Here is a 21,969-nt window from a genome sequence, read left to right on the forward strand (position 1 = left end):
ATATGTGTCTGAGTGCCAAGGTTGAGTGATTGATTCACACCCAGAGCACTCCACAACTAAGACAAATACTTGCCAGTTACATTTATTTGCTTTGTGTATTCTAACATTTACAAATATACTTTATACAAATAGTGGAGACCAGCCGACAGCAGGTCATTGTATCAAACAATTCTTTGAACTGTACTATAAACAATTTTTTAAAAAATACAACTTTGTGAAAACAGTTTCTCTTTCTGCTCGGAAAGTACATTATTTATGAGGTGGCTTCCTTGGCAACAGGCAAAAAGCAGTATGTTCTTTTTCCTTGTGGTCTCTCATTTTGCAGGCATAAAGTATTAGGATCAAAGTGTTTTTAGGGCTTATTATAGGTAGAAGGGATGTGAAAATGCATCTTGTTTAGTGCTACATTGGGATGCTACAAAAGAACTAAAATTGACACTGATGGGGTTTAACGTGTCAGTGACTGTTAGCTCATTGGCTTCTTCTTCAAGATCTTTCTTATCGAGGACTCTTTAGGATAGAGGAATTATGTGTTAAGTGCCAACTAACAACAAAACAGCTGTCTGTGCTATTTTCAGATCAGCTGTTTCTATAGTCTAGAATGTGAGTTGATGTACCATTGACCCCAAAACGACTGTATTTCCATGTGTTGATATAAGCATTTCTCTACATACAGTAGGTATTTATACAAACCAGAACCAGGGAGATAAATGGCACTTGCACCACTGAGTTAATTCAAGCCCCAAGCGCCATATAACTCCTGTAAATGGTTATGTCTCCAAAACACGCTGGAGTAAATAGGCAGGAACTGGATGGGATGGTAAATAATGCATTGGCATTTCACTTTGGAGGTCTGACTTTAAATCCCAGTTAAGAGACATTTGTTTGACTCGTTTTAGATACATTTTAAAAGGCTGCTTTGGGCAAAAAGTTTTACAGCCTAGTCTTTAAAGAGCAGTAGTTAAAGCAACTTTTACGGTGCACAGACAGAATTACATATTTTCTGGGCTGGTGCAAGTCTTTGGATAATTTGTCTGGAAACAACAGTGCTTCTTACAAGGCACAGGATGTAGAAGATGTTCTAAAAATCCCTGGCTCGTAAAACCGATCCTGAAGCGTCTGCACTGGTGAGGACTTCTGAGCAATGGGAAGGGAAGAGCAGCAGCACCATCATGACTGGGACACAAGGTAGGTCCCAAGCTCCTGGCACTCGTAGCAGGCCACGCTGTCTAGCACCCACTCTCGGGTCACCACAGTAGCATCACACTCCTGTTGGATTGCTGCAAAACAAACCAGGAATGAGAGAATAATCTCTGGGGGTCAGTGCGGGATTCAGACTGCCAGCTGTTCTCGCTCAGCATTATTTTCCTTAACAGTCTTCAAAAATCTCATTCCAAACCAGCAACATGGTTGGTTACTGCTCTCCACGTCCTGACATTGCATAAAATGTAGCTGGCTCACAGCCTCGACAAGCCGCCAGCATCTACACCGGAACGCTTTAAACTGCCGTGCAAGAGACATGAACGGAGGGATGAGGGCTTAGCAGTCTTTGCAAAAGCAGTTCCAAACCACTGGCTCTCGGTTGCTCCACGCACGCACACATTCAGTGTGCAGGTCATGTTTCTAGGACATGAGAAGACACACTCAGAGGAGAGGGTGGTACAAAAGGGTTTCTGTAGCATTAAAAAGCTCTCAGATTCCATCCATTTTTCAGTGTAGGTGAAGTAGGAGAGAGAGGAATGAAGGGATCCCTTTGTCCCAACCACTGCCTAGAAGACTGAATGCAGATAATTTCATGGAGGTTAGGTCCATAAAAGGCTATTAGCCAGGGGATAGAAATGGTGTCCCTGGCCTCTGTTCGTCAAAGGCTGGAGAAGGATGGCAGGAGAAGAGTTGCTTGATCATTGTTTCGGTTCACCCTCTCTGGGGCACCTGGTGCTGGCCACTGTCGGCAGACAGGCTACAGGCCTAGATGGACCTTTGGTCTGACCCAGTACGGCCGTTCTTATGTTTTAAAAAGCAGCTTGGCTGCCAGGGATACATTTCAGTTCAACTTGACTCTGGAGACATGCAGGACACATGGGCTGGCAGTTTATTTTAGGTGACATCCCCATCTCTTCACTGCCTTCCTACTGGGCAAACCCCTCCCAGGACTTTCTTTACTCTCAAGCAGGGCTGTAAATACCCATTGAAACAGTTAACCAGTTAAAAACGATTAACATTAGATCCTTTAACTGGTTAACTGTTGGCCAGAGCTGGGGCGGAGGTCCTGCCAGGGCTGCAGCCCTGCTGCCTCAGTGAGGCAGGGATCCCCCCTGCCAGGCACGGTGGGGGCTGCTCCAGGCAGAGGCTGCCATGGCTGGAGTCCCACTGGCCAGTCTGCTGCAGGCAGAGGGCTCCTCCAGCCCAGCCTTCCATGGGTGGGGCTGCTGCGGCCCGGACAGACAGTCCTATCGCACTGCAGACTGTTCTGGCTAGGCCCAGCCTGCTGCAACATAACAGGAATTTGTTCTGCTTCGTTTAGAGCAGCGGTTCCCAATCATGGGTCGCAAGCTCCTGCCTGCCGGGCTGTGGCACATTGCCTAGTGCTCCCCGCCCCCGCTGGGGTTCCCCATAAGGAAATTCCTTTCCACCACGCAGTGGGCAGGAATGGCGCTGGGGTCGTGGTGAGGCTGTTCCTACTGGGGCAACTTCACGGTGGCCCTGGTTCCAGCTCCGGCAGCCACTATGAGGCCCAGCTAGCGGAATTACGTGGAGAACGGCTGCGGTGCTGGGGAGGGGAGGCTGCGTGGTGGATGGCTGGGGCCTTTTCTGGCAGGGGACCAGGACCTGTAGCAGCCGCATGATGCGTGGCCAGGGACTGCTCTGGCAGGGGGGAGGGTCTGCTCTGGAGCGGGGGGCAGGGCCTTTCAGTGGTGACGTGCTGGGGGGCTGACCTGCTGCGGCTGTGTGGAGGGGGAGGCCGAGGCCGGCTCCAATGAGAGGGTGGGGGCTGTGGCTTGTTGTGTGTCAGGATGGGGGAAGGCCTGCTCTGGCAGGGGGGCTGGAACCTGCTCCCCCCAGTGGGTTGCTGCTCTGGCTGCTGGGGCTGAATAAAATAATGGGGGGGGGCACAGGAGTCAGGGTTGGAGTGTATAAGGGAGTGGGGGGCACATATTGGCGAACAGGAAATGGTTTATTTGCATATTTTCCATGTGCATAATGAATACACAAATAAAATACTGCTGCTCTACCAAAAGTTGCGAACGTGTTTGCCAGTCCCCAGTATACAAACGGTTGGGAACCGCTGTTTTAGAGAACCTTACTACTATTTTTTTACCCAAACCAGTGGAATCACTCGCCACGTACAAAGCAATGCAGAGCTCCACGCAATCTTACCTCTGTACCCTGCGTTTTCATGCCAAGCATCAGGCTGTACAACTACTACAGCAGTCGAGTTCTAGGATTTCAAGATAAGAAACAAGATAAAAATAGCTACCATTATTTGTATCACATAAAATCAATCCTTCCTGTCTGCTCACAGATAGCAATAACTGTGAATTCTTTGCCTCGCTGCATTGCTCCAGTGAGTGAATCAAGAGGAGGAAAAATAAAACAGCTTAAGTTTTGTCAGAATATGCTACAAGAGCTGCTGTTCAGGGAGACTTGGTGACTATAAGTTACTGCACCAGAGCCTTTAAGCGACAGAAAGCTGGGCTCACCTCTGGCTTCAAAGGAGATGACAGTGCGCTGTGAACCTCAAAACAGCAAGACCAGCATGTCTCTTGGCCCTACTGGCACTGCAATCGGGGAGGGTCAACAGAGCTGCCACGATCAATCATCCTCAAGGTTCAGCAACATCGTCACAGAAGTGGGAGCCGAACCTTCCTCTATTTATAGCTGGATACATCAGTCGTTTACAAGCAGCAAAATCACTAAGTATTTATGGGGATAAAACTCAATGGGACTGTTCACCTTAGACGCGTCAACACTCAATACTTACTGCTGTGTGTGTGAACAGGTGAGGCTGCTTCACCACAGAGGCGCCACTGAGCTCCACCATCCACTCTAAATCACCTGAATGAGTCAGACAAAGTAGCACGTTACTGTTATGCTCCGCACGGCCCTGAGACCAACAAGTCAGAGACCCAGCCCTGGTTCTCCACCCCTCGCTAGTGGGGTTGTTACAAGTGAAATAATTGTATCCTCTAAACGTTTGTGGCATATGCAGAAAACAGAGAGTCTTGCTCTTACTTATTACTATAGCCCTATCCTAGCTTGTTCAGCAGGGAGACCACCACTATGGGAACCTCAGGGAGTGAGGGATCCAGACAGAAAACAGACAGCCCCCAGAAACACGCTGCCAGTCAGTTCATCTCAAAGAGCTAATGCCTGGAATCACAACTGGAATCAAATGTTAGAGATCTGTGATAATGTCTCATTAACACAAACTAGCCAGAGTGTTTAATTCCCATTAATTTGCTGAACTCTAGGTGGGGGGAGGGGGAACATAACAAAATTTCCTAAGTGGAGGAGCCGGTAATTGCTCATCACAGCATTAGGAGTGAGCACTACACACACGGTGGTAATTACTGTAAATGTCAAGAGATGTGGGGATAATTCATCCAGTCAGAAATAAATGTGATATTGGACAAATCAGAGCTTGTTGCAGGGAAGAGAATGAAGAGCAAAGATGGGGGAAGGTATGTGCTTCTACTACTGAAAAGTCTAGCCGGAAATTTGCTGCTTAATTGTCTTCATAAGAGACTCCACAAACCTGAAGCTTTAAGGTAATGACAAATCTGCAATCCCTTCCACCTATGTTACCTATATCCATTACTGCAGACTTTAATCTGTGTTTTACTTGTTACAACTGCTCTTTTGTGAGATTAGAAAAAGATAAAACAGCACAGCAGCTGTCTCAGTCTCAGAAAAGCACTCAAAGAACTTCTAACTATTGAAGATTTGCACATAAACTTTTTCCAAAGAAAGAGACATCTGGGTGCCTTTAAGTGAACAGGAAACTCAGACTCTGAATGGAAGGATTACTTCTGAAAACACTATGGCTATGTCTACATTACTAGGTTTTTGCGCAAAAACCGGTCGAGCATCCACACCCCAAGTGTGTTTTTGCACAAGTAAATCGGCAGAACAGAGGGCTTCTGCCAATAGAGTTATTCCTCTCCCCACAAGCAATATCTCCTTTTTGCGCTACAGCTCTTGCGCAAAAAGGCAGGTGTGGACGCTCCAGAGGGGTTTTTGTGAAAGAAACCCCCATCCGCAAAAGCGCAGGCTCTCTTGATGGTCATTCTGTGAATGGCTATCAGAGCTTTCTTGTGCAAGAGTGTCCATGCAGTGTGGATGCTCAAAGCGATGCGCTTTGAGGGCTGGACGGCTTTAGCGCAAGAAGTTTTTGCGGAAGATCTCTTCTACATAAGAGTTTCTTGTGCAAAAACCCTGCAGTGTAGACTAAGCCTATGTGGCAAAGGCAGACATTGAAGGGAATGGGAGACATTTAGGGCTGCCAACCTTCCAACTGCAGAAAACTGAACGCCCTTGGCCTGCCTCTACCCCACCCCTTTCCTGAGGCTCCACCTCCTCCCTCCATCACTCGCTCGCTCTCCCATACCCTTGCTCACTTTCCCAGGTTGAGGCAGAGAGTTGGGAGTGCGCAACGGGGTGAGGTCTCTGGGGATGAGGGGTTTGGGATACAAGGGGGATCTGTGCTGGGGCTGAGGGGTTCAGTGTGCAGAAGGGGGCACATGGCTGGGGTAGAAGTGCAGGAAGGGGTATGGACTGCAGGCTTGAGGAGGCACTAACTTCAGGCAACTTCTGGAAAGCAGCCAGCACGATCTTCTGGCTCCTAGACCTAGGGAGTCAAGGGGGTTCTGCATGGTGCTCCCTGCACACAGGAACTGCCCTCACAGCTTTCATTGGCTGCGGTTCCCAGCCAATGGGAGCTGTGGAACTGGCACCTGGGGCAGGGATAGAATGTGGAGCCTCCGTGACCACCCTTATGCCTAGGAGCCAGAGGGACATGCCAATCACTTCCCAAGGAACTGTCAGGAGCCGGGTAGGGAGCCTGCCAGCCCCGCAGCAACTAGCCTTTAACAGCCTGGTCAGCAGTGCTAACTGGAACCACCAAGATCCCTTTCTGATCAGATGTTCTAGTCAAAAACTGGACACCTGGCAACCCTAGAGACATTGTGCAAAATCTTTAGACAATCAGGGAGCAGAGCCCAAAATGCCAAATTTCACGAGCAAGCAGTTTCTTCTAAAAATCACATACTGAATAGCAATAAGACTTGAACAGTCTGCTGTAGACACCTGGGCCAATGGGACCAGTAGAGACTAGATTCTTTCCATCTCTGACTGGGCTCATGCACCTGACCCCACAAGTAATATTTATTTCAGAGGAGCTACACGCCATGTAACGTATAGCCCAGTTTGAGGGGGACACAATCTAGTTTTGATATTTCTGATAGTTTAGAGTAGGGGTGAGGAATCGCAGTCCCCGGCTTGCCTGGATCCAGCCCGATGCTCAGGGTACACCCCCAGCATGGGAGAGCCCACACAGGAATTCCAGCTCTCCATCACCCCACTGTGGGGCTGGAGCACACAAAGTCTACTAGCCTGGGTCCTCTTAGGTTCTGGTATGCAAGGGGAATGCGGGAAGGGTCTTTCTCCTTCTCAGTCAGGGAGAAGGGGCCACATCAGTGTGGCTTTGTTTCTTTGCTTCTCACTTGTGTGCGGCCCCCATCTGATTTTTCTGTGGGTCAGAGGTCCCCCTGACCCAAAAAAGATTCCCTGCCCCTGGTTTAGAGGACTGAGACCTGTCACATTCAGTTAAAAAAAATACCTAAGTGCCAGATCTGTCAAGACTCTTGTATTGCTGCTCTGACCCCATCGCTGCTGCATTGTACTCTAGTTATTACAGCCCTCTAGTGCTTTCATTTGCTGCTGGCGGAAAGAGTATTAAATAGAATAGGAGGGCATTAGAGAACCTGGAGATCTTACTTTCCATCATGTTAAAGTGTGCAGTATTCTCCTCCAGGCTCTAGTTCTCTCTCTTGTACACAGTTTACTTATAGGAATTTCTATAGGACTTATAGTAAAAAAAGAAAAATACACCATCAAATTAGTAATGTTACTGTACGCATGTCTGTGCCATAAGGAGCACTTCAGGCCATCACTGTATTTGTTAGGGCCTCTAGTCACAGGGCAAGTGCTTTGGGGAGATGCCTCCAACGTGGTCCATAAAATCAAATCTTATTTTATTTTGCGGCGTGCCACCACCAGAGTCTTGGAATTCTACTGAGATCAGCAGTGGACAGAATGCGTATCATATGAGGAGCTCTCTCCTGAAACAAAAAATTGCTTCCAAGCTTTTTTTTTTATATATATATATATATATATATATATATATATATATATATATATATATATATAAAAATAAAAAAAAAACCCACACACAACACCAAAGTCAAGCAGTCTCATGTGACTTAAGGAGATAAATCTGGAAAAAATAACTAGCATATGTTTCATTTTGCTATGCTGTAAATTGCAGATTAAATAGTGCTAAAAATATTTTTCTGGCCATGAAAAGCCAGAAAAAGCAACAATTCTGGAGAATTTGCAATGGCCATTGCAGATATTTTCTAGAAATGACAGTACATCCCCTTAATCCAGAGTTCCTCACCTGTGTGCATATCGATGAAAGGGCCATAGCAACAGATCTCAAAGTCTTTGAAGAGCTGAAAAACAAGGCATGCGTTACCAAGGGGTATGTGGTTCCCTGGTAGAACGGACATTGAGTGAAATGTTTGTTCTATTACAATGATGTAAGAGGTCCCTCTAGAGTTGGGATTCCCAAGTTATGCTTTGTGAAGCAGCTATGGTGCAGTAAAGTCTCCTTGTTGTGCACAAATCAAATGTTTTGACACCAAGCAAGGACTAGCTGTAAGACGGGAAAGGGTGTCTGTCTGTCTCTCTCAAAGCTGTTTGAAGAATGAAAGCAGTGGATTCCCCTACACAGCAGCATGCAGGTAAACTCTGGGAAATGTTAATTCTTGTGACTTTTAGCATAAGTCACTTACGAATGTATTATACCCACCCTGTATATTTAAGAAAATATATCCCAGACATTTTATTTGTTATGCTTACAGCTTGAATCTCAATGGATGTCCTCACTGCTAAATGGTTCATTTAAAACGGACATTGTGTGTTGCATTGCCCATGGACGCTAGAAATGTATCATGCCTGTAGTAAGTTTTTTGGAATCTTCAGGAATTATTTCAAAAATTGTTTCAGAGACAGAAATTCCTGTCAACCACCCTCTCTTCAGTGGCCTACAGACAAGGAATTAAGTTTTTTCTTTCCTATGCAAATAATTTATTGTTGCAGGAGAGAGGTACAGGTTGAACCTCGCTAGCCCAGCACACTCTGGACCTGCAACATCCATGGATTGGCATGATTTTAATGAGCCAGATGTCCACTTGTGGGTGTGGCCAAGTTTTCCAAGGTCTCAGAGTTTATTTCCAGCCACTAGTCCTGGCTCTCGGTGTTGTTCTCTGTGTTCTGTTATTTAGCTCTAATTTAACCCAAAATGTCTTCCAAGAGCCCAGTAAGCAGTGGAAGTGTTGGTAATGTTGTTAGACAATATTGACCTCCCATGGTCCAGAAAATTCTCTGGTTCAGAACTGGCCAGGTCCTGAGGGTGTTGGACTAGAGAGGTTCAACCTGTATTTTGCAGTTAATGCTCGCTCCATGACCTACATGCTTAATAGTTCAATTAAAATCTGCAACACTTACTGTAGCTGCTTAAAGATTTCTCAAGTTCCAATGACCCACTCTTAATTGGGAAAGAGAACAGTTGCCAGACCACACCCAGCCCTCATAGTGTTATCGTCAGAAAGTCAAAGCAAACACATCCAAGAAGTGCACTAGATTTAGAAGTGCCATAACGTGAACATCACACTGATCCTGATATCTTAAGGGCATCACACAACTACCAAACCAAGATGCTACAGAAATGCTGTGAACAACAGAATGTGGCACACTCACCTCCAAAGCCAGTACAGGCAGTCCCCGAGTTACGCGGATCTGACTTACGTCGGATCCGCAGTTACGAACGGGGCCGTTCCTCTCCCTGGTCTCCAGCAGACCAGGGAGAGGAAGCAAAGCGGCGGAACACGTGGGCAGTGGACAGGGCTGTCAGCTGACCGCGCGCTCCGCGGCTTGGCTCTGCTTGGCTCTGCTTTGCCCCCCCGCCCCCCTGGTCTGCAGACCAGGGGAATGGGGGGGGGGATGGGGCAAAGCAGAGCCAAGCCGCAGAGCGCGCGATCAGCTGACAGCCCAGACGCGTCTGGGCTGTCAGCTGGCCGGGCGCTCCGCGGCTTGGCTCTGCTTTGCCCCCCCCCCCCCCCGTCCCCCTGGTCTGCAGACCAGGGGGGCGGGGGGGGGCAAAGCAGAGCCAAGCAGAGCCAAGCCGCGGAGCGCGTGGTCAGCTGACAGCCCAGAAGTGTCTGGGCTGTCAGCTGGCAGCGCGCTCCGCGGCTTGGCTCTGCTTTGCCCCCCCCCCCCCCCCCGGTCTGCAGATCGGGGGGGGGGGGGGGGCAAAGCAGAGCAAAGCCGCGGAGCACGCGGGCAGCAGACAGCCCAGACGCTTCTGGGCTGTCAGCTGATCGCGCGCTCTGCGGCTTGGCTCTGCTTTGCCCCATCCCCCCCCCCATCCCCCTGGTCTGCAGACCGGGGGGGAGGCGGGGGGCCAAAGCAGAGCAAAGCCACGGAGCCCGAGGGCAGCAGGACAGCCACGGCGCGTCTGGGCTGTCCCGCTGCCCCCGTGCTCCGTGGCTGTGCTCCGGACACCTGTGGTACAGCAGCTGGGGCGCTGCCAGTTGGTCCCGTAGCGCCGCTCTGGGCGCTACTGGACCAACCGGGCAGCACCCCAGCTGTTCTGCCCCAGGCGTCCTGATTCAGCCACTGCTGGTCAGATTCAGCAGCGGCTGAATCAGGACGCCTGGGGCAGAGCAGCTTGGGTGCTGCTGGGTTGGTCCAGTAGCGCCGAGGAGCGGCGACGCTACTGGAGCAACCCAGCAGCACCCCAGCTGCTCTGCCCCAGGCGTCCCCAAGTCAGCCGCTGCTGAAACTGACCAGTGGCTGACTACAGGAAGCCCCTGCCCCGGGCTTCCTGGAATCAGCCGCTGATCAGTTTCAGCAGCAGCTGAATCTGGACGCCAGTTCCGACTTACATACAGATTCAACTTAAGAACAAACCTACAGTCCCTATCTTGTACGTAACCCGGGGACTGCCTGTACTGACATAAAACTCCAGCATGATGTAAGATCCACCTTGCTTCTGGAGATACCAACTTTTCCCGCCTCTCAGCACTTTCGGAGCACCATGAATCACCTGATTCACGCTCTGAAAGTGCTGGGAGGGTGGGCAGGAGTTGTAAGTGTGGGGCCTCAGTGTGAGAGAGGCATGGGGGATGGAGGGGAAAGAAAGGGTGTGCAGGCCGCAGATGGAACCCCAATGGGCCACAAGTTGCCCACCACTGGGTTACAGCACTTCAGCTGTAGCTGAAGAGATGCTAATCTTTATCTACACTTACAGAGTGTGTAAGGCTTTGTCCACTGTAAAATATGGGACTTTGAAAACCTGGGATGAAAGCTACCAGAGAAGTGAAAAATATTAATTTAGCTCTTATAGGAGTGGGGGAAAAAAATCAATTATGTGCTGGCAAAGACTGAAGAGTGCATTCTTTTTACAAAATATGCATATTACATCTTCTTGCTTTTCTTCATTTATTTTTTCTCTAGCTACTGCTGCTTTCCAGAAATGCCAGCACTGAACTTGTTCCACAAAGCAACCCATATGCTATAAAAATGGAGATAGCTGGCATTGGCTTTAGGTTTAACATTGGAGTTTGACAATTTTGTTACAAATAGGAAAAGGACACTGTATGAAGCCTGGTTTCTTGTTAAAGATTGTTCTTCTATTTACAGTTTCTTAATGAATATTATCAAATACACTAACCAGAGAGCAGGCTGAGAAAGGTCTCCAGATAAGAGCATTGCACATACACATATAACTAAAGGGAGAAAAAATCAGGGATGAATTTTCTCTCTCCTATGTCGGAGAACTTAATTCAAGAGAGAATTCTGGCTTCTCATTTTCTAGCCCAGTGGAGACAACAGGCTGTGTTTCCAGATGATGGCTTTGCCATCTTTCTAACGGCAGACACACAGAGCGTTATCAGTGCCAGTCTGTGAGAACACTGGGCATTTCCCCAGCCAACTGGAGGGGTGGTCCCACAATGGGAAATGTCAATAGAAAGGAGCTTGAGGGGAAACCCATGTGGTCCCAAGATAAGGGCAGGGCTTTCCCCAAACTCAGATGACTGGGGTCTCATCTGAGGGCAAAAATAATGAGGTGTGAAACAGCAATGCACTATGCCTGCAATATTTAAGGTCGCAGACTATTTGCACAGGATCTCAATGATAATAAAGTGCAGACTTTCATCTGAACACCCACATTCGATAAATGAGAGAGAAAATTTCAAATTTGCTGCATTTTTTGTAACAGCTGAAGTGCAATTTGAGCACAGCCCTAAACCCAAGACTAAACCACCTTTATAATTTTGAGATTTGATTTTGTACAAGCCCATTTTGTTCCTACTGCAATAGCAAGACAGCATGACATTTAGTATTTTACAGTTCTATCGCTCTGCAAACTGTTTTCTGTAGCCGTTTAGTCAAAAGGTCCCTATACACAGAATACAAATAACTGTCTTAAAAAATCCCCAATAACCCTGCACTTAAATCATGGGAACACAGTTTAGCGTAGAGAAAGTTTTAGAGGTTAAGCAGCAGGTGATAAGTGGAAACTTTGCCAATTTCTTCAAGATGAGAATTAGCGTAGATTGGTTGTACCTTTTCCTTCCCCCAGGCCTTCATTTCCCCAACCCCAGAGGATCACCTACTCATATTTTTAGTTAAAATTCACCCTGCCTGCAAACACATGTCTTGTATCTCACTCATTCTACTTGCTGTTGAAGGACTGGAGGATAGGTCTATCAGTAGCTATTAGCCAGGATAGGCAGCAATTGTGTCCCTAGCCTCTGTCTGCCAAAAGCTGGAAAGGGCAACCGGGGATAGATCACTCGGGAGTACCTGTTGGCAGACAGGATACTGAGCTAGACAGGCTTTTGGTCTGACTCAGTATGGCTGTTCTTATGTTCTAATGACAGGATCCCCCTTCAGAAACTATCAACACAGATTTTTAATCAAGCAGAAGGATTGCAAATAGTTCCCCAAGGAGAGGACTCTGTGGCACATCACTTCCTTTGAGCTGGCCAACACCTGCATTATAAAAGATGCATTTTGACCCTGATATGCAAAAACATCTGAATATTTCTGTTGCATGACTGGCAAGCTCTAGGAGCAGCACTGCAGAGACAGAGCCAACTACAGCCTTTATGTACCATTCTGTACATTTGATTTCATGTGAAGATAAAAGATCATTTAAAAATATTTCCGCTATTCAACTGGCATCAGAAATGACAGCTGATGTAGAATGAGATATGTCTGACAGCTACGAATGGTTTCTTATACCGTTCCAGTCTGGGATCGTCTAGCTTTCCTAGGGCCTTGGTGGTTTCTCCCATTGATCACATCTCCTCTCACTTCAAAGTCATACTGGAAAATAAAAAAGAATCAGAAGTTAGAGACAGAGAAGGCTGGCATGGTGAGCCCTTGGGCTAAGGCAGGAAATGGCTCAGATTTCAGAAACTGGAAACCTTACAACAAATGTACACAGAAGACTGACTAAAATGCATTGTCCTTTATCTGTTAAGACATTGATCCATATGCATTCGAGATAACTTGGAAGAAAATCAGTAGTAACTCGGTAACCAGTAATGCTAATTTTGACATAGAATGCCATTCCTCCTCCCTTTCCCCCCCATTCAGTCCTTCCTAAATAGGTTAGCCACCACTGATTTCAACATTCCCATTGTGAGATTCATCCTACCGGATTCCAATTAGACTGAATTTATGCTAAAACCGAGCAACTCCAGCTCCTTTTGTTTACTACCCAGGCTTTTAGCACTGGTAGGGAAGAAATTCTTCAGTCGTCTAAAGTTAGAAATTGTACAAAACCAAGAAGAGAAGCAGAGGACTACAAAGATAAATCTATGGCCAGCAGAATTAAGGACAATTAGAAGGAATTTTTATAATATATTAGCAACATAAAGAATACTGACAATAGTGTCATTCCTAGATGACCATTCCTAGATGAAAATAGTAAAATTATCAATGATAATGCAAAAAAGCAGATGTGTTCAATAAATATTTCTGTTCTATATCTGGGGGGGACGGGGGGACAAATGATATAGTCTCCCCATATGGTGATGATAATTTCCATCCCATCAACGTCCTCCAGAGATACAAACAGAAAGTACCAAAGATAAATATTTTTAAATCAGCAAGTCCAGATAACTTGATTGAAAGAATTTTTAAAAAGAGCTGACAGAAGAGCTTACTGAACCATCAGTGTTGATTTTCAATAAGTTTTGGAACACAAGGGAAGTTCCAGAAAACCAGAAGACAGCTAATGTACTGATATTTAAAAAGGGTAAACGACATGACCTGGGCCATTATAGGCATGTCACTTGACATCAATCCTGACTCAATTAACAAAGAATGAAAGAAAGGTAATGTAATTGATGCAAACTACTTTGAGTTTATGGAAACTAGAACCAGTCAAACTAACCTGATTTTTATGCGATTATAAAACTTTGTTGATAAAAGGTAAAATCAGATAATATGTTTGACTTGGTGCTGCACAACATTATGATTAAAAAAACTGAAGGAAATAAAGTTAATATGACACATACTAAATGGATTAAATGCTGGCTAACTGATCAAATCTCAACATTTTACTGTAAATGGAAATTGTCACTGAGCAGGTGCGTTTCCAGTCGAGGCTCACAGGGATCTGTTTGTGGCCTCTATACTATTTAACGTTTTTTAATCAAAGACCTGAAAGAAAAAACAAAATCATTACTGATGCAGTTTGGAGCGGACACCAAAATTGGGTGTATGGTAAATAATGAAGACGACAGGTCACAGGATGAGAGACTTTATACCCTGGGAAGCAGTGACTCTGAAAAAGATTTGGGGCTTGTGGTAGATCATCGATTGAACATTGATCTCCTAGTGTGACACTGTGGCCAAAAGAGCTAATGTTTACGCATCTCATGATTGCAAAGGAATCTTTTGTAAAGGGGTTATTTTACATAACAAAGGAAAGGTTAATGGACAAGAAGATAACAAGTATAAGTAAATATGTGGGGAACAAATATTTAATTATGCACTCTTCAATCTAGCAGAGAAAGATACAACACTATCGAGGGACTGGAAGCTGAAGTCAGATGTACATTTATAACAGGGGAGAGTAATTAAGCACTGGAAAAATTCACCAAGGACCATGGTAGATTCTCCATCGCTGGCAATTTGAAAATTAAGTTATTTTTCCAAAAGATGTGGCGTAGGATAGGGATGTAAAATCCCATTTAATTAGTTGACTGATTGAACAGGCGGGGGTGGGGCACTCCAGCACAGCTGGGCTGGAGCAGTCCCCTGCACCTGCCGTGGATGGGTGGACCCCCTGCCATGGCTGGGGGCTGTTCCAGCTGAGCTGGAGTTCCCCTGGTCACCAGGCTGGGCCTGCCGCTGATAGGAGCTGATCTTGCTAGACTGGAGCACCCTCGGCCTGCGGCAGGCCCCGCAAGGCTAGAACAGTCCCTGCGCGTTAAACATCTGAAGATCCCTCATCTAGGAACTATTGGGGGAAAAGTTCTACGGCCTGTATTACACAGGGGTCAGACTAGATGACCACAGTGGCCCCCTTCTAAGGTTTTGAATCTAGAACCCTGCAGCTTGATCAAGCAAATGTTTCTTAAAAGAAACTAATCAAATTCCATTCAACACAGTGAATGTAAGAGTAGCAGCCTGACAGGCTAAAATCAGTTGCTAGAGGCAAATCTCATTCAGTAGAAATGAGGTATCAATACATAACCTCTAAAACATAAATTAATTTTAAATATCTTTTTTATTTCAAAGCCTTCACTTACCAGTTAGATTAACAGTAAATACAATCCTTTGTTTGATAATCTTAGGGCTGCATCTGTCTCTCAATCAACTGTCTATTATTCACTACTTTAAGAAAGCTCCTTCATGGATTTCTATACAGAACTGGTGGGGAATTAACAAAAAAAAAAAAACAACCCTCCTGTTTTCACCCAACTTGATACTTTTGTAGTGGTTTCCGTAATGAGGGCAAATGAATCTGTCCTGAAAACCCCTCTCACATGCTTGAAAGAGAAGATTTAATTGAGTCTGAAGGATATCCAGTAGATGCCCTATTTTATTAGCTAGAGAGACCAGAACATCGGGAGCCTCCACAAAGGGCAAGGTAGGACCTGGCTGGACAATGATGAACTCTCAGAATGTTTTTGGGATTAGTACAATTTTTGATTCTCCCTTGGCTTGAAATGCTAGCCTCGGGTTTTTTGAGCAGAGAAGCTCAGGGCGGAGTTGCATCAAGAGATCCATTTCTATCTACTTATCAAAATTATGAACTTTTGCACTGGATCACATTTTGTGCCTCTCTCTTCACAACATGTAGTCAACCTGTGGAACTCATGGCCACTGGATTTTGTGAAGGCCCTAAAGTATCATGGAGTTTAAAAACAGAATTAGGTATATTCTTGGAGAACAGGTCCATAAATGGCTATTAGCCAAGGAGGTCAGTGATCAGCTCCCTGTCCTGGCAGTGGAAGGTTTAGTGATGTTCTGAAGATAGGAGGGATCATTTGTTCAATTCATTTCCTCTGCAGCATCTGGGACTGGTCATGGTCAAAAGACAGGATACCGGGCTAGATGCACCATCAGTCTGATTCAGTACAGCTATTATGTTCCTTAAGCAAGGTTCGGCAAAAATCTGTGCCTGAGGCAGAGAATCTGAGCACTATTGATAAAGAGAGGCAAATGCCACCTAATCTACTTTCTAGTCTCAGACAGCTCTCTGCACTAGAAATTTAGAAAATACTCCAATGGGAATTTAGGAGTTGGTTATAGATCAGCTAATGAAGTGCAAAAGATTGGACATGGATGTGTTCCAACATTATTCCTTCATATACACAGCAGGTGTGTACCTCCAACCCTGCACTTTCCAACATCAGTCATATTTTACCTTTGGAACAGTTTCTAGACCAAACGTCAAGGAAATATCACAGAGGTGGCTCTTTGTTCTGCAGCATGGAATACCTGCATTCTGCACAACTGCAGTTTTTAGTGAAGTTTCTTGGTACGGCCTAGAATCCTAACTCTTGTCCTATGCCAAGTTCTCCCCTGTCCCAAACACCGCCAACTAATTTTTCAGTTTCAAATATTTAAATTCTTCTGTCACAAACATGACTAATATGTTCATTCCCATAGTATCTGGATGCTCATGCACCAGACATTATTTGGCATTTCACTCTTAAGACATCAAGACCCACCTCATCAAGTATCCTTCCTTCCTTAAAAGACTGAACAATCCCTAAACAAAAAGAGCAGAGAAGAACAGATTACATTAAATCAGACAAGATGCTCTGATTAGCCTTTACAGACGAATTTGGCTGCCACCTCAAATTCAACACAATTTGTACTGATAAGGAAAACAAATTATTCGGTATTTGAACAATTAAAAAATAATTATATAATGCCTAAAAGTGCTCCTAGCATACTATAGATTTTTAGTCTAATCTTCCTTTTTAAATAAAAGGAACTTTGCATTAAGTGATACATTTTTAGGAGCCGCAATACATTTTATTTAAGTTATGAAGACAAAGTATTTCTTTGGGAAAAATCATTTCTGGTACTTGAATGAAGCAAAGATATTAAAAAAAGAAGCTAAGCGTTCTCATTAAATGTCTAAATATTCAGGTGGAACTCTAAAAAAATATCAAAAGCTAAAATATATTAAACATAAAGGATGTGGTATTGGGAAACTGGGAGCAGAGAGGAGAGGACATGGAGTTGCTCCAAAGGGTATTATACTTACATTCATAGCTAACTATCCATTTTCTTCCTGCAATGCCCAGAAAGTACTTCAGCGTCCGCTCACACACTAGCTCAGTATCTGCAGATTAAGTAGAAATATACTGGGATCACTCTCAGTTTTGCCATCTCACTAACATTAAGCAACTTTGAAAGTTGATTTGTATTTCAAGTGATAGGCCACCAGAAAAACCACACCACCACCACATACTGATACTGCCCAACGATAGTGTTGACAAGGGCACTCACAAGAAGGTTCAAAGTATCAATGTCCTAATGCTGCCCCTTCCTGGGTCTCCTGAAAGGGAGAAGCCTAGTATGGTTTTCAGGTCAGTTCTATAGTAGGGGATACAGTTGAATTAAGATATGCAACTCCAGCTACATTAATTGTGTGCCTGGAGTTGACATACCTTGATTTGAACTTTGGCACTGTTCCCACAGTGGGAAGTTGATGGTAGAAATCCCGTCAATTTCTCTTGCTTCTTGCAAGAAGCAGGAGTGCCGCGTTGATGGGAATTTAGCGGGTCCTTACTACACCCACTAAATCGAATGCCAGAAGATCAACCTCTGGAGCGTCGATCTGTGGATAAGTATAGATGTGGCCTCAGCGGAGAGTCTCTGTACATTCCCACCCTCCAGTCCAGATTTCCTGTTGAACTGAGCCTCAGATGTTGGAAAGGCACAGGCCACTGGTATTGGAATAATTTTAAAAAAATATTATCCAGTACCTAAAAGTTAGATGTCTTTGACTTTCTGAAGCTAATGGACACTGAAAAGTATGTCTGAATTTGTCACGCTGTAACTTTGTTCCAATAGAAGTACAGCTCCATTCGTTTTCTCAGCTACAATTAGAAAGCCAAATACAAATCTATTTTGGTCTGTTTTCAATTACATCAAATTATTATTTTTGAGAAAGAATTGAAGTGGCTTTTTTTTTTTAAAAGCAGAAGTGATGTGGTTTTCTCCAGGATTTAAGTATTTATAAGAAGGAAATGTCTGGCTCTCTCTTTGGTTGGCTGTAAATTATCTAAAGTCAGTGTGCTGCTGCTGCTGCCGCCTTCTTCTTAAACCTACAGACATGACATCAAATCACTCATCTTAAGGATATGGCAATTTCAAATTCTACTTATAACCATGTCAATGATATCGTATAAACAAGTAACCCAGAACAGAAACTTCTCATCTGGACTCCATGAAATGGGATAAAAGACAGATGGGTCAAATTTTAGCTTAGACTCAGGAAGGATCATACAAATTCTGATATGGAATAAAAGAGCAGTAAATTATAAACCCCACATCCTAATCAAACGTCTTCAGACCATCAAGCTGAATGACTCATCATGCTCCATGTACTCCTTGATTAGCCTGTTTTTAGTGTTTTATATGGCATTAAATATCTGTTTTGTTCGCTGAGCTTCCAACACACCTGTTTTCATTATGACATGGGTTGTTCCTTCAGTAATTTGATTAGATAAAGTGCTCTGGGTTCTTCTGGCAAACTTCTGCACCAGTAACTGAAAGCAAATAAATAATGAATTAGAAAAAAAATTGATTCAATCCAAACATTAGACATCTCTGGCTCTGAACAGAAGTTTCCACATTATAAGATTAGCTTTCTAATATAGCTGAGAAATTAAATATATGTCAATAGAAGTTGTAAGTACAACATACAGTGGAGAAACACTGAAACAAATGGCGATCCTCTACACCAATAGGCACATAGATACAACCATTACTTCAAAAATAACGTTCATTTTGCCTTTAGTAACAGAAATTATTTGACTGGCTCACGTAGACTCAAGTAAAGCAACACTCTATATACTAAAATTCAGATCAATCAGTAATTTATGAGCCAAGTGAAATGGAAACATGTGCTGTAGTTGTCTGAGGCATTAAGCCAATATGCAACTTCTGATGGCAACAAAACATTAAAAGCCAAGATAGTGTGAAAGCTGAGTGATATAAACATCTGTTCCAACCTACTTACAAAGAAGGATTTTTACTAGCATATTGGTTGTTGTAGAAGTCTAGGGTTTTCCAGTTATCTATTAAACAAAATAAAATCGGTACTAATGCAGTAAAAGAAATTGCTCAGATCGGTTACTCCTGCCACATCATAACTGGAATCTATTGGCTGGTAAATAACCTTCTTTATCAAAAGCCACTATTTATCAACAAATGCCACCAAAATTTGCATTTTTATATTGTACAAATTTTGTAATAGAAGTAATTTCTCTCCTGTGGCTTCACCCAGTCGTCTACGTGACAGAGAAAGCCAGGCTGCAAGGACGTCCCCATACCACTGCCCTCTACCAGGATCATTAGCACTTTAGAATTAATTGCTGACATCCTCACAATGGAGCAGAGTTCGATTAAAGCAGTCACCGGCAACTTAATGAAAGTTTCAGAACTATTCACGCATAATACAGTAGTCAGCAGCTTTTATAATAAATTTAGCACATTTCAACAAATCCAAATAGCACAAAATGTTTCTCCCTCGCTAGTTACAGCTAGGATCTACTCTAGCCATTAGTGATTTAATAAGCAGCTTAGAAACTAACTATTGCCAGTGCAGTTAATAAACTTGGCTTTATTAGATCAAACTGAATTCTCTGCAATTACCAATACAATAGATCTGATGTCTGGGTAGCAGCTGGAATGATCACTGACTAAATATAATAAACAATTTTAATTAAGTGGCCTCAGATACACTAGCACTGTGTGACTACAAGGAAAGCTTTCACCATCAGACCATTGAGTATCAAGTGCAAATCATGGGGAGGCTGCAGTTTATTGAGTCTCTAGTCTAGTGAATAGACCCTGCAAGACATTTAGACTCTGGAGGGAGCTACTGTAGGCACAGCATGCCACGTCACATCACCACCAATTTTGGGCAGAAGTTGCACAGACAGCTGAGATTGGATTTAACACTAGTGACGACTGGTTCAGAAAGTCAATCCAATTGCTTACACCACAGCTGGAGAAGCACTACTGTGTAAGTTGATTTAAGAATACACCACAATATGAATCCATTTGAAGACCATGCAAATTCTTCTGAATGTGATGTTACACTAGAACTTAGAATTTGAAAATCATATTGTAATTTCTCGCATGAGTTTGCACCATTGCAGTTTAACAGGATCCTTGCACGAGAGGTTAAGACACTAATTAAGGAAATCAATCCTCTTCAGGACAGCACTGAAATACATGCTTAACTTTTAAGTATGCACTTAAGTCTCACTGAAATCAACAGGAGTTCAACACATACAATATGTGCTTTCCTGAATGGGGGTCAAAGGGATATGTAAGAATAGGAAGGGATTCTGCAAATCAGATAAAAGTATTTTAAAGAGCTCTCAGCAGTAGGAGAAGTAGCCTTAGGACTGGCAAGTGAAGTTGGAGTTGCACTGGCAGTGTGCGTTGTGGAACATTGGTGCTGCACTCGTCTGTATCAAACCTGGCTTTAGCCACTGCTATCAGCCTCTAAAATTTGCAAGGCATCTAAGAAAATGTATATAAAAAAATTATGCTCTTTGAGGTGAGAGTCTCCCTTGCTTTGGAACAATAAGCCTTCTTCCTCCTCCTGATGTGAATGGCTTTCCAATCCATTTAGAAACTCTGAACCTTAATGGACTGCTTCCTTGCATACAAACCCGCATATTTATCAGTACTAGCAAACAAAGCAGTATCTAATTTTAAATACCCTGGTATTATTAATGGGTAAGTGACATCAACGTTTTGTTGCATATGAACCTCTTAGGGAGAGGTTTAAATTGTATTTAGGATTACAAGGGTTGGCATGCATATTCGTTGGGAACTGACAAAGATGGTGAAATACACTTACAAGCTCACTCTGGTTCAGACCTGAGGCCACAATTGACATTTGTCTCCTGCAGGTCACAACTGGGCTTTTGGCATTTTCTTTTCCAGCTGCAGGGCGCAAAGCAGGTGGTGAGGAAAATGCGCTTCTCTCCCGCTTACATCCCTGAGCGCTCTTCCCGTTATTAATATTCCAAAGTGCAGCCGAATGATGTGTGGATTCTGCAGTTTGACAGTGGGTAAGCCTTCCAAAACATTTCAAGGGAGAGCTGTTTGGAGTCCTGCTCTCATTCCCACGCGGAACAGCTGCACTGTTTAGCTTTGTTCCAAATTCCTGCTCAGCTGCATTTTCTGAAGGAAAAGAGGAGTCAGGCAGTAAAACATTTCTAGTCTTAAATCACAGTTTCTCTTTGCAGCCATGTTGGAGGATGTTGCTCCATATTTTAAATGTATAGGCGACAGTTTTTTCTCTGCTTAGTTATTCACAACTTCACCTTGACCTTGAAATCATAGTTGTTCTTGATCTAAAGCTAAGGTGCTCAAATGCTTGTGAAATCTTTCAGGATACAATTAGCATTTCCTGAGAATACTCTGCATTTGGGACGAAAACATGAACATTAATTATTGTGTCAAAGTACTACCCCCTCCCAAACTGCACCTTTTCAGAGCATGGGATCTTACGAGGAATTATCAAAGTTTCAGTAGGCTAAAAGTCCCCAGATTGGCAATTAAAAATTGGTTATATAGTCGATTTAAACACATGTTCTTTACAATTTCTCCAATGATTGATATATAAAGCAGACCAATGAATGGGGTACAGGTAGAAGCCAAAATGAATGTGTTGAGTTTGATCAGTACTAAGTGTTACCTGGTTCAGATCTATCAGGATTATATTGTTTCACTGCCTCTTGTTCCAGCAGCCCTGCCTCATCAACCTGCTGAAATGTTCCCTCCTGCGACTGAGTTTTGGCTTTCCTGTGGCCTTGCTCCAGAGCTGTCTTTTTTAATCGATGGGATTTAGGAGGGGAAAGCAATAAATCCGATGACCTCAAACTAGAAAAAAAA

At 44.1% G+C, this 21,969-nt stretch overlaps 1 protein-coding gene across 6 annotated transcripts in view; it reads right to left on the bottom strand.

Moving 5' to 3' along the window:
- The window catches only part of BRCA1 (BRCA1 DNA repair associated), a 78,830-nt gene that overhangs the window by 14,656 nt on the left and 42,205 nt on the right, over positions 1 to 21,969 (bottom strand). For 4 of the 6 annotated variants that reach the window (XM_006125700.5, XM_075911348.2, XM_006125702.5 and 1 more), the window contains 10 exons: positions 21,773 to 21,957; positions 20,930 to 21,255; positions 18,512 to 18,599; positions 17,090 to 17,167; positions 16,545 to 16,585; positions 12,595 to 12,678; positions 7,679 to 7,733; positions 3,983 to 4,056; positions 3,379 to 3,439; positions 67 to 1,280 (listed from right to left, as the gene is read on the bottom strand). In XM_006125700.5, coding sequence (XP_006125762.3) covers positions 1,171 to 1,280; positions 3,379 to 3,439; positions 3,983 to 4,056; positions 7,679 to 7,733; positions 12,595 to 12,678; positions 16,545 to 16,585; positions 17,090 to 17,167; positions 18,512 to 18,599; positions 20,930 to 21,255; positions 21,773 to 21,957 — 1,102 coding nt within the window. In that variant the 3' untranslated portion in view covers positions 67 to 1,170. The other 2 variants (XM_075911347.2, XM_075911346.2) reach the window with 2 other exon arrangements.

Source organism: Pelodiscus sinensis, chromosome 29 (genome assembly GCF_052426305.1).
Source record: "Pelodiscus sinensis isolate ZL-2025 chromosome 29, ASM5242630v1, whole genome shotgun sequence".
Classification (NCBI taxonomy): Eukaryota; Metazoa; Chordata; order Testudines; family Trionychidae; genus Pelodiscus; species Pelodiscus sinensis.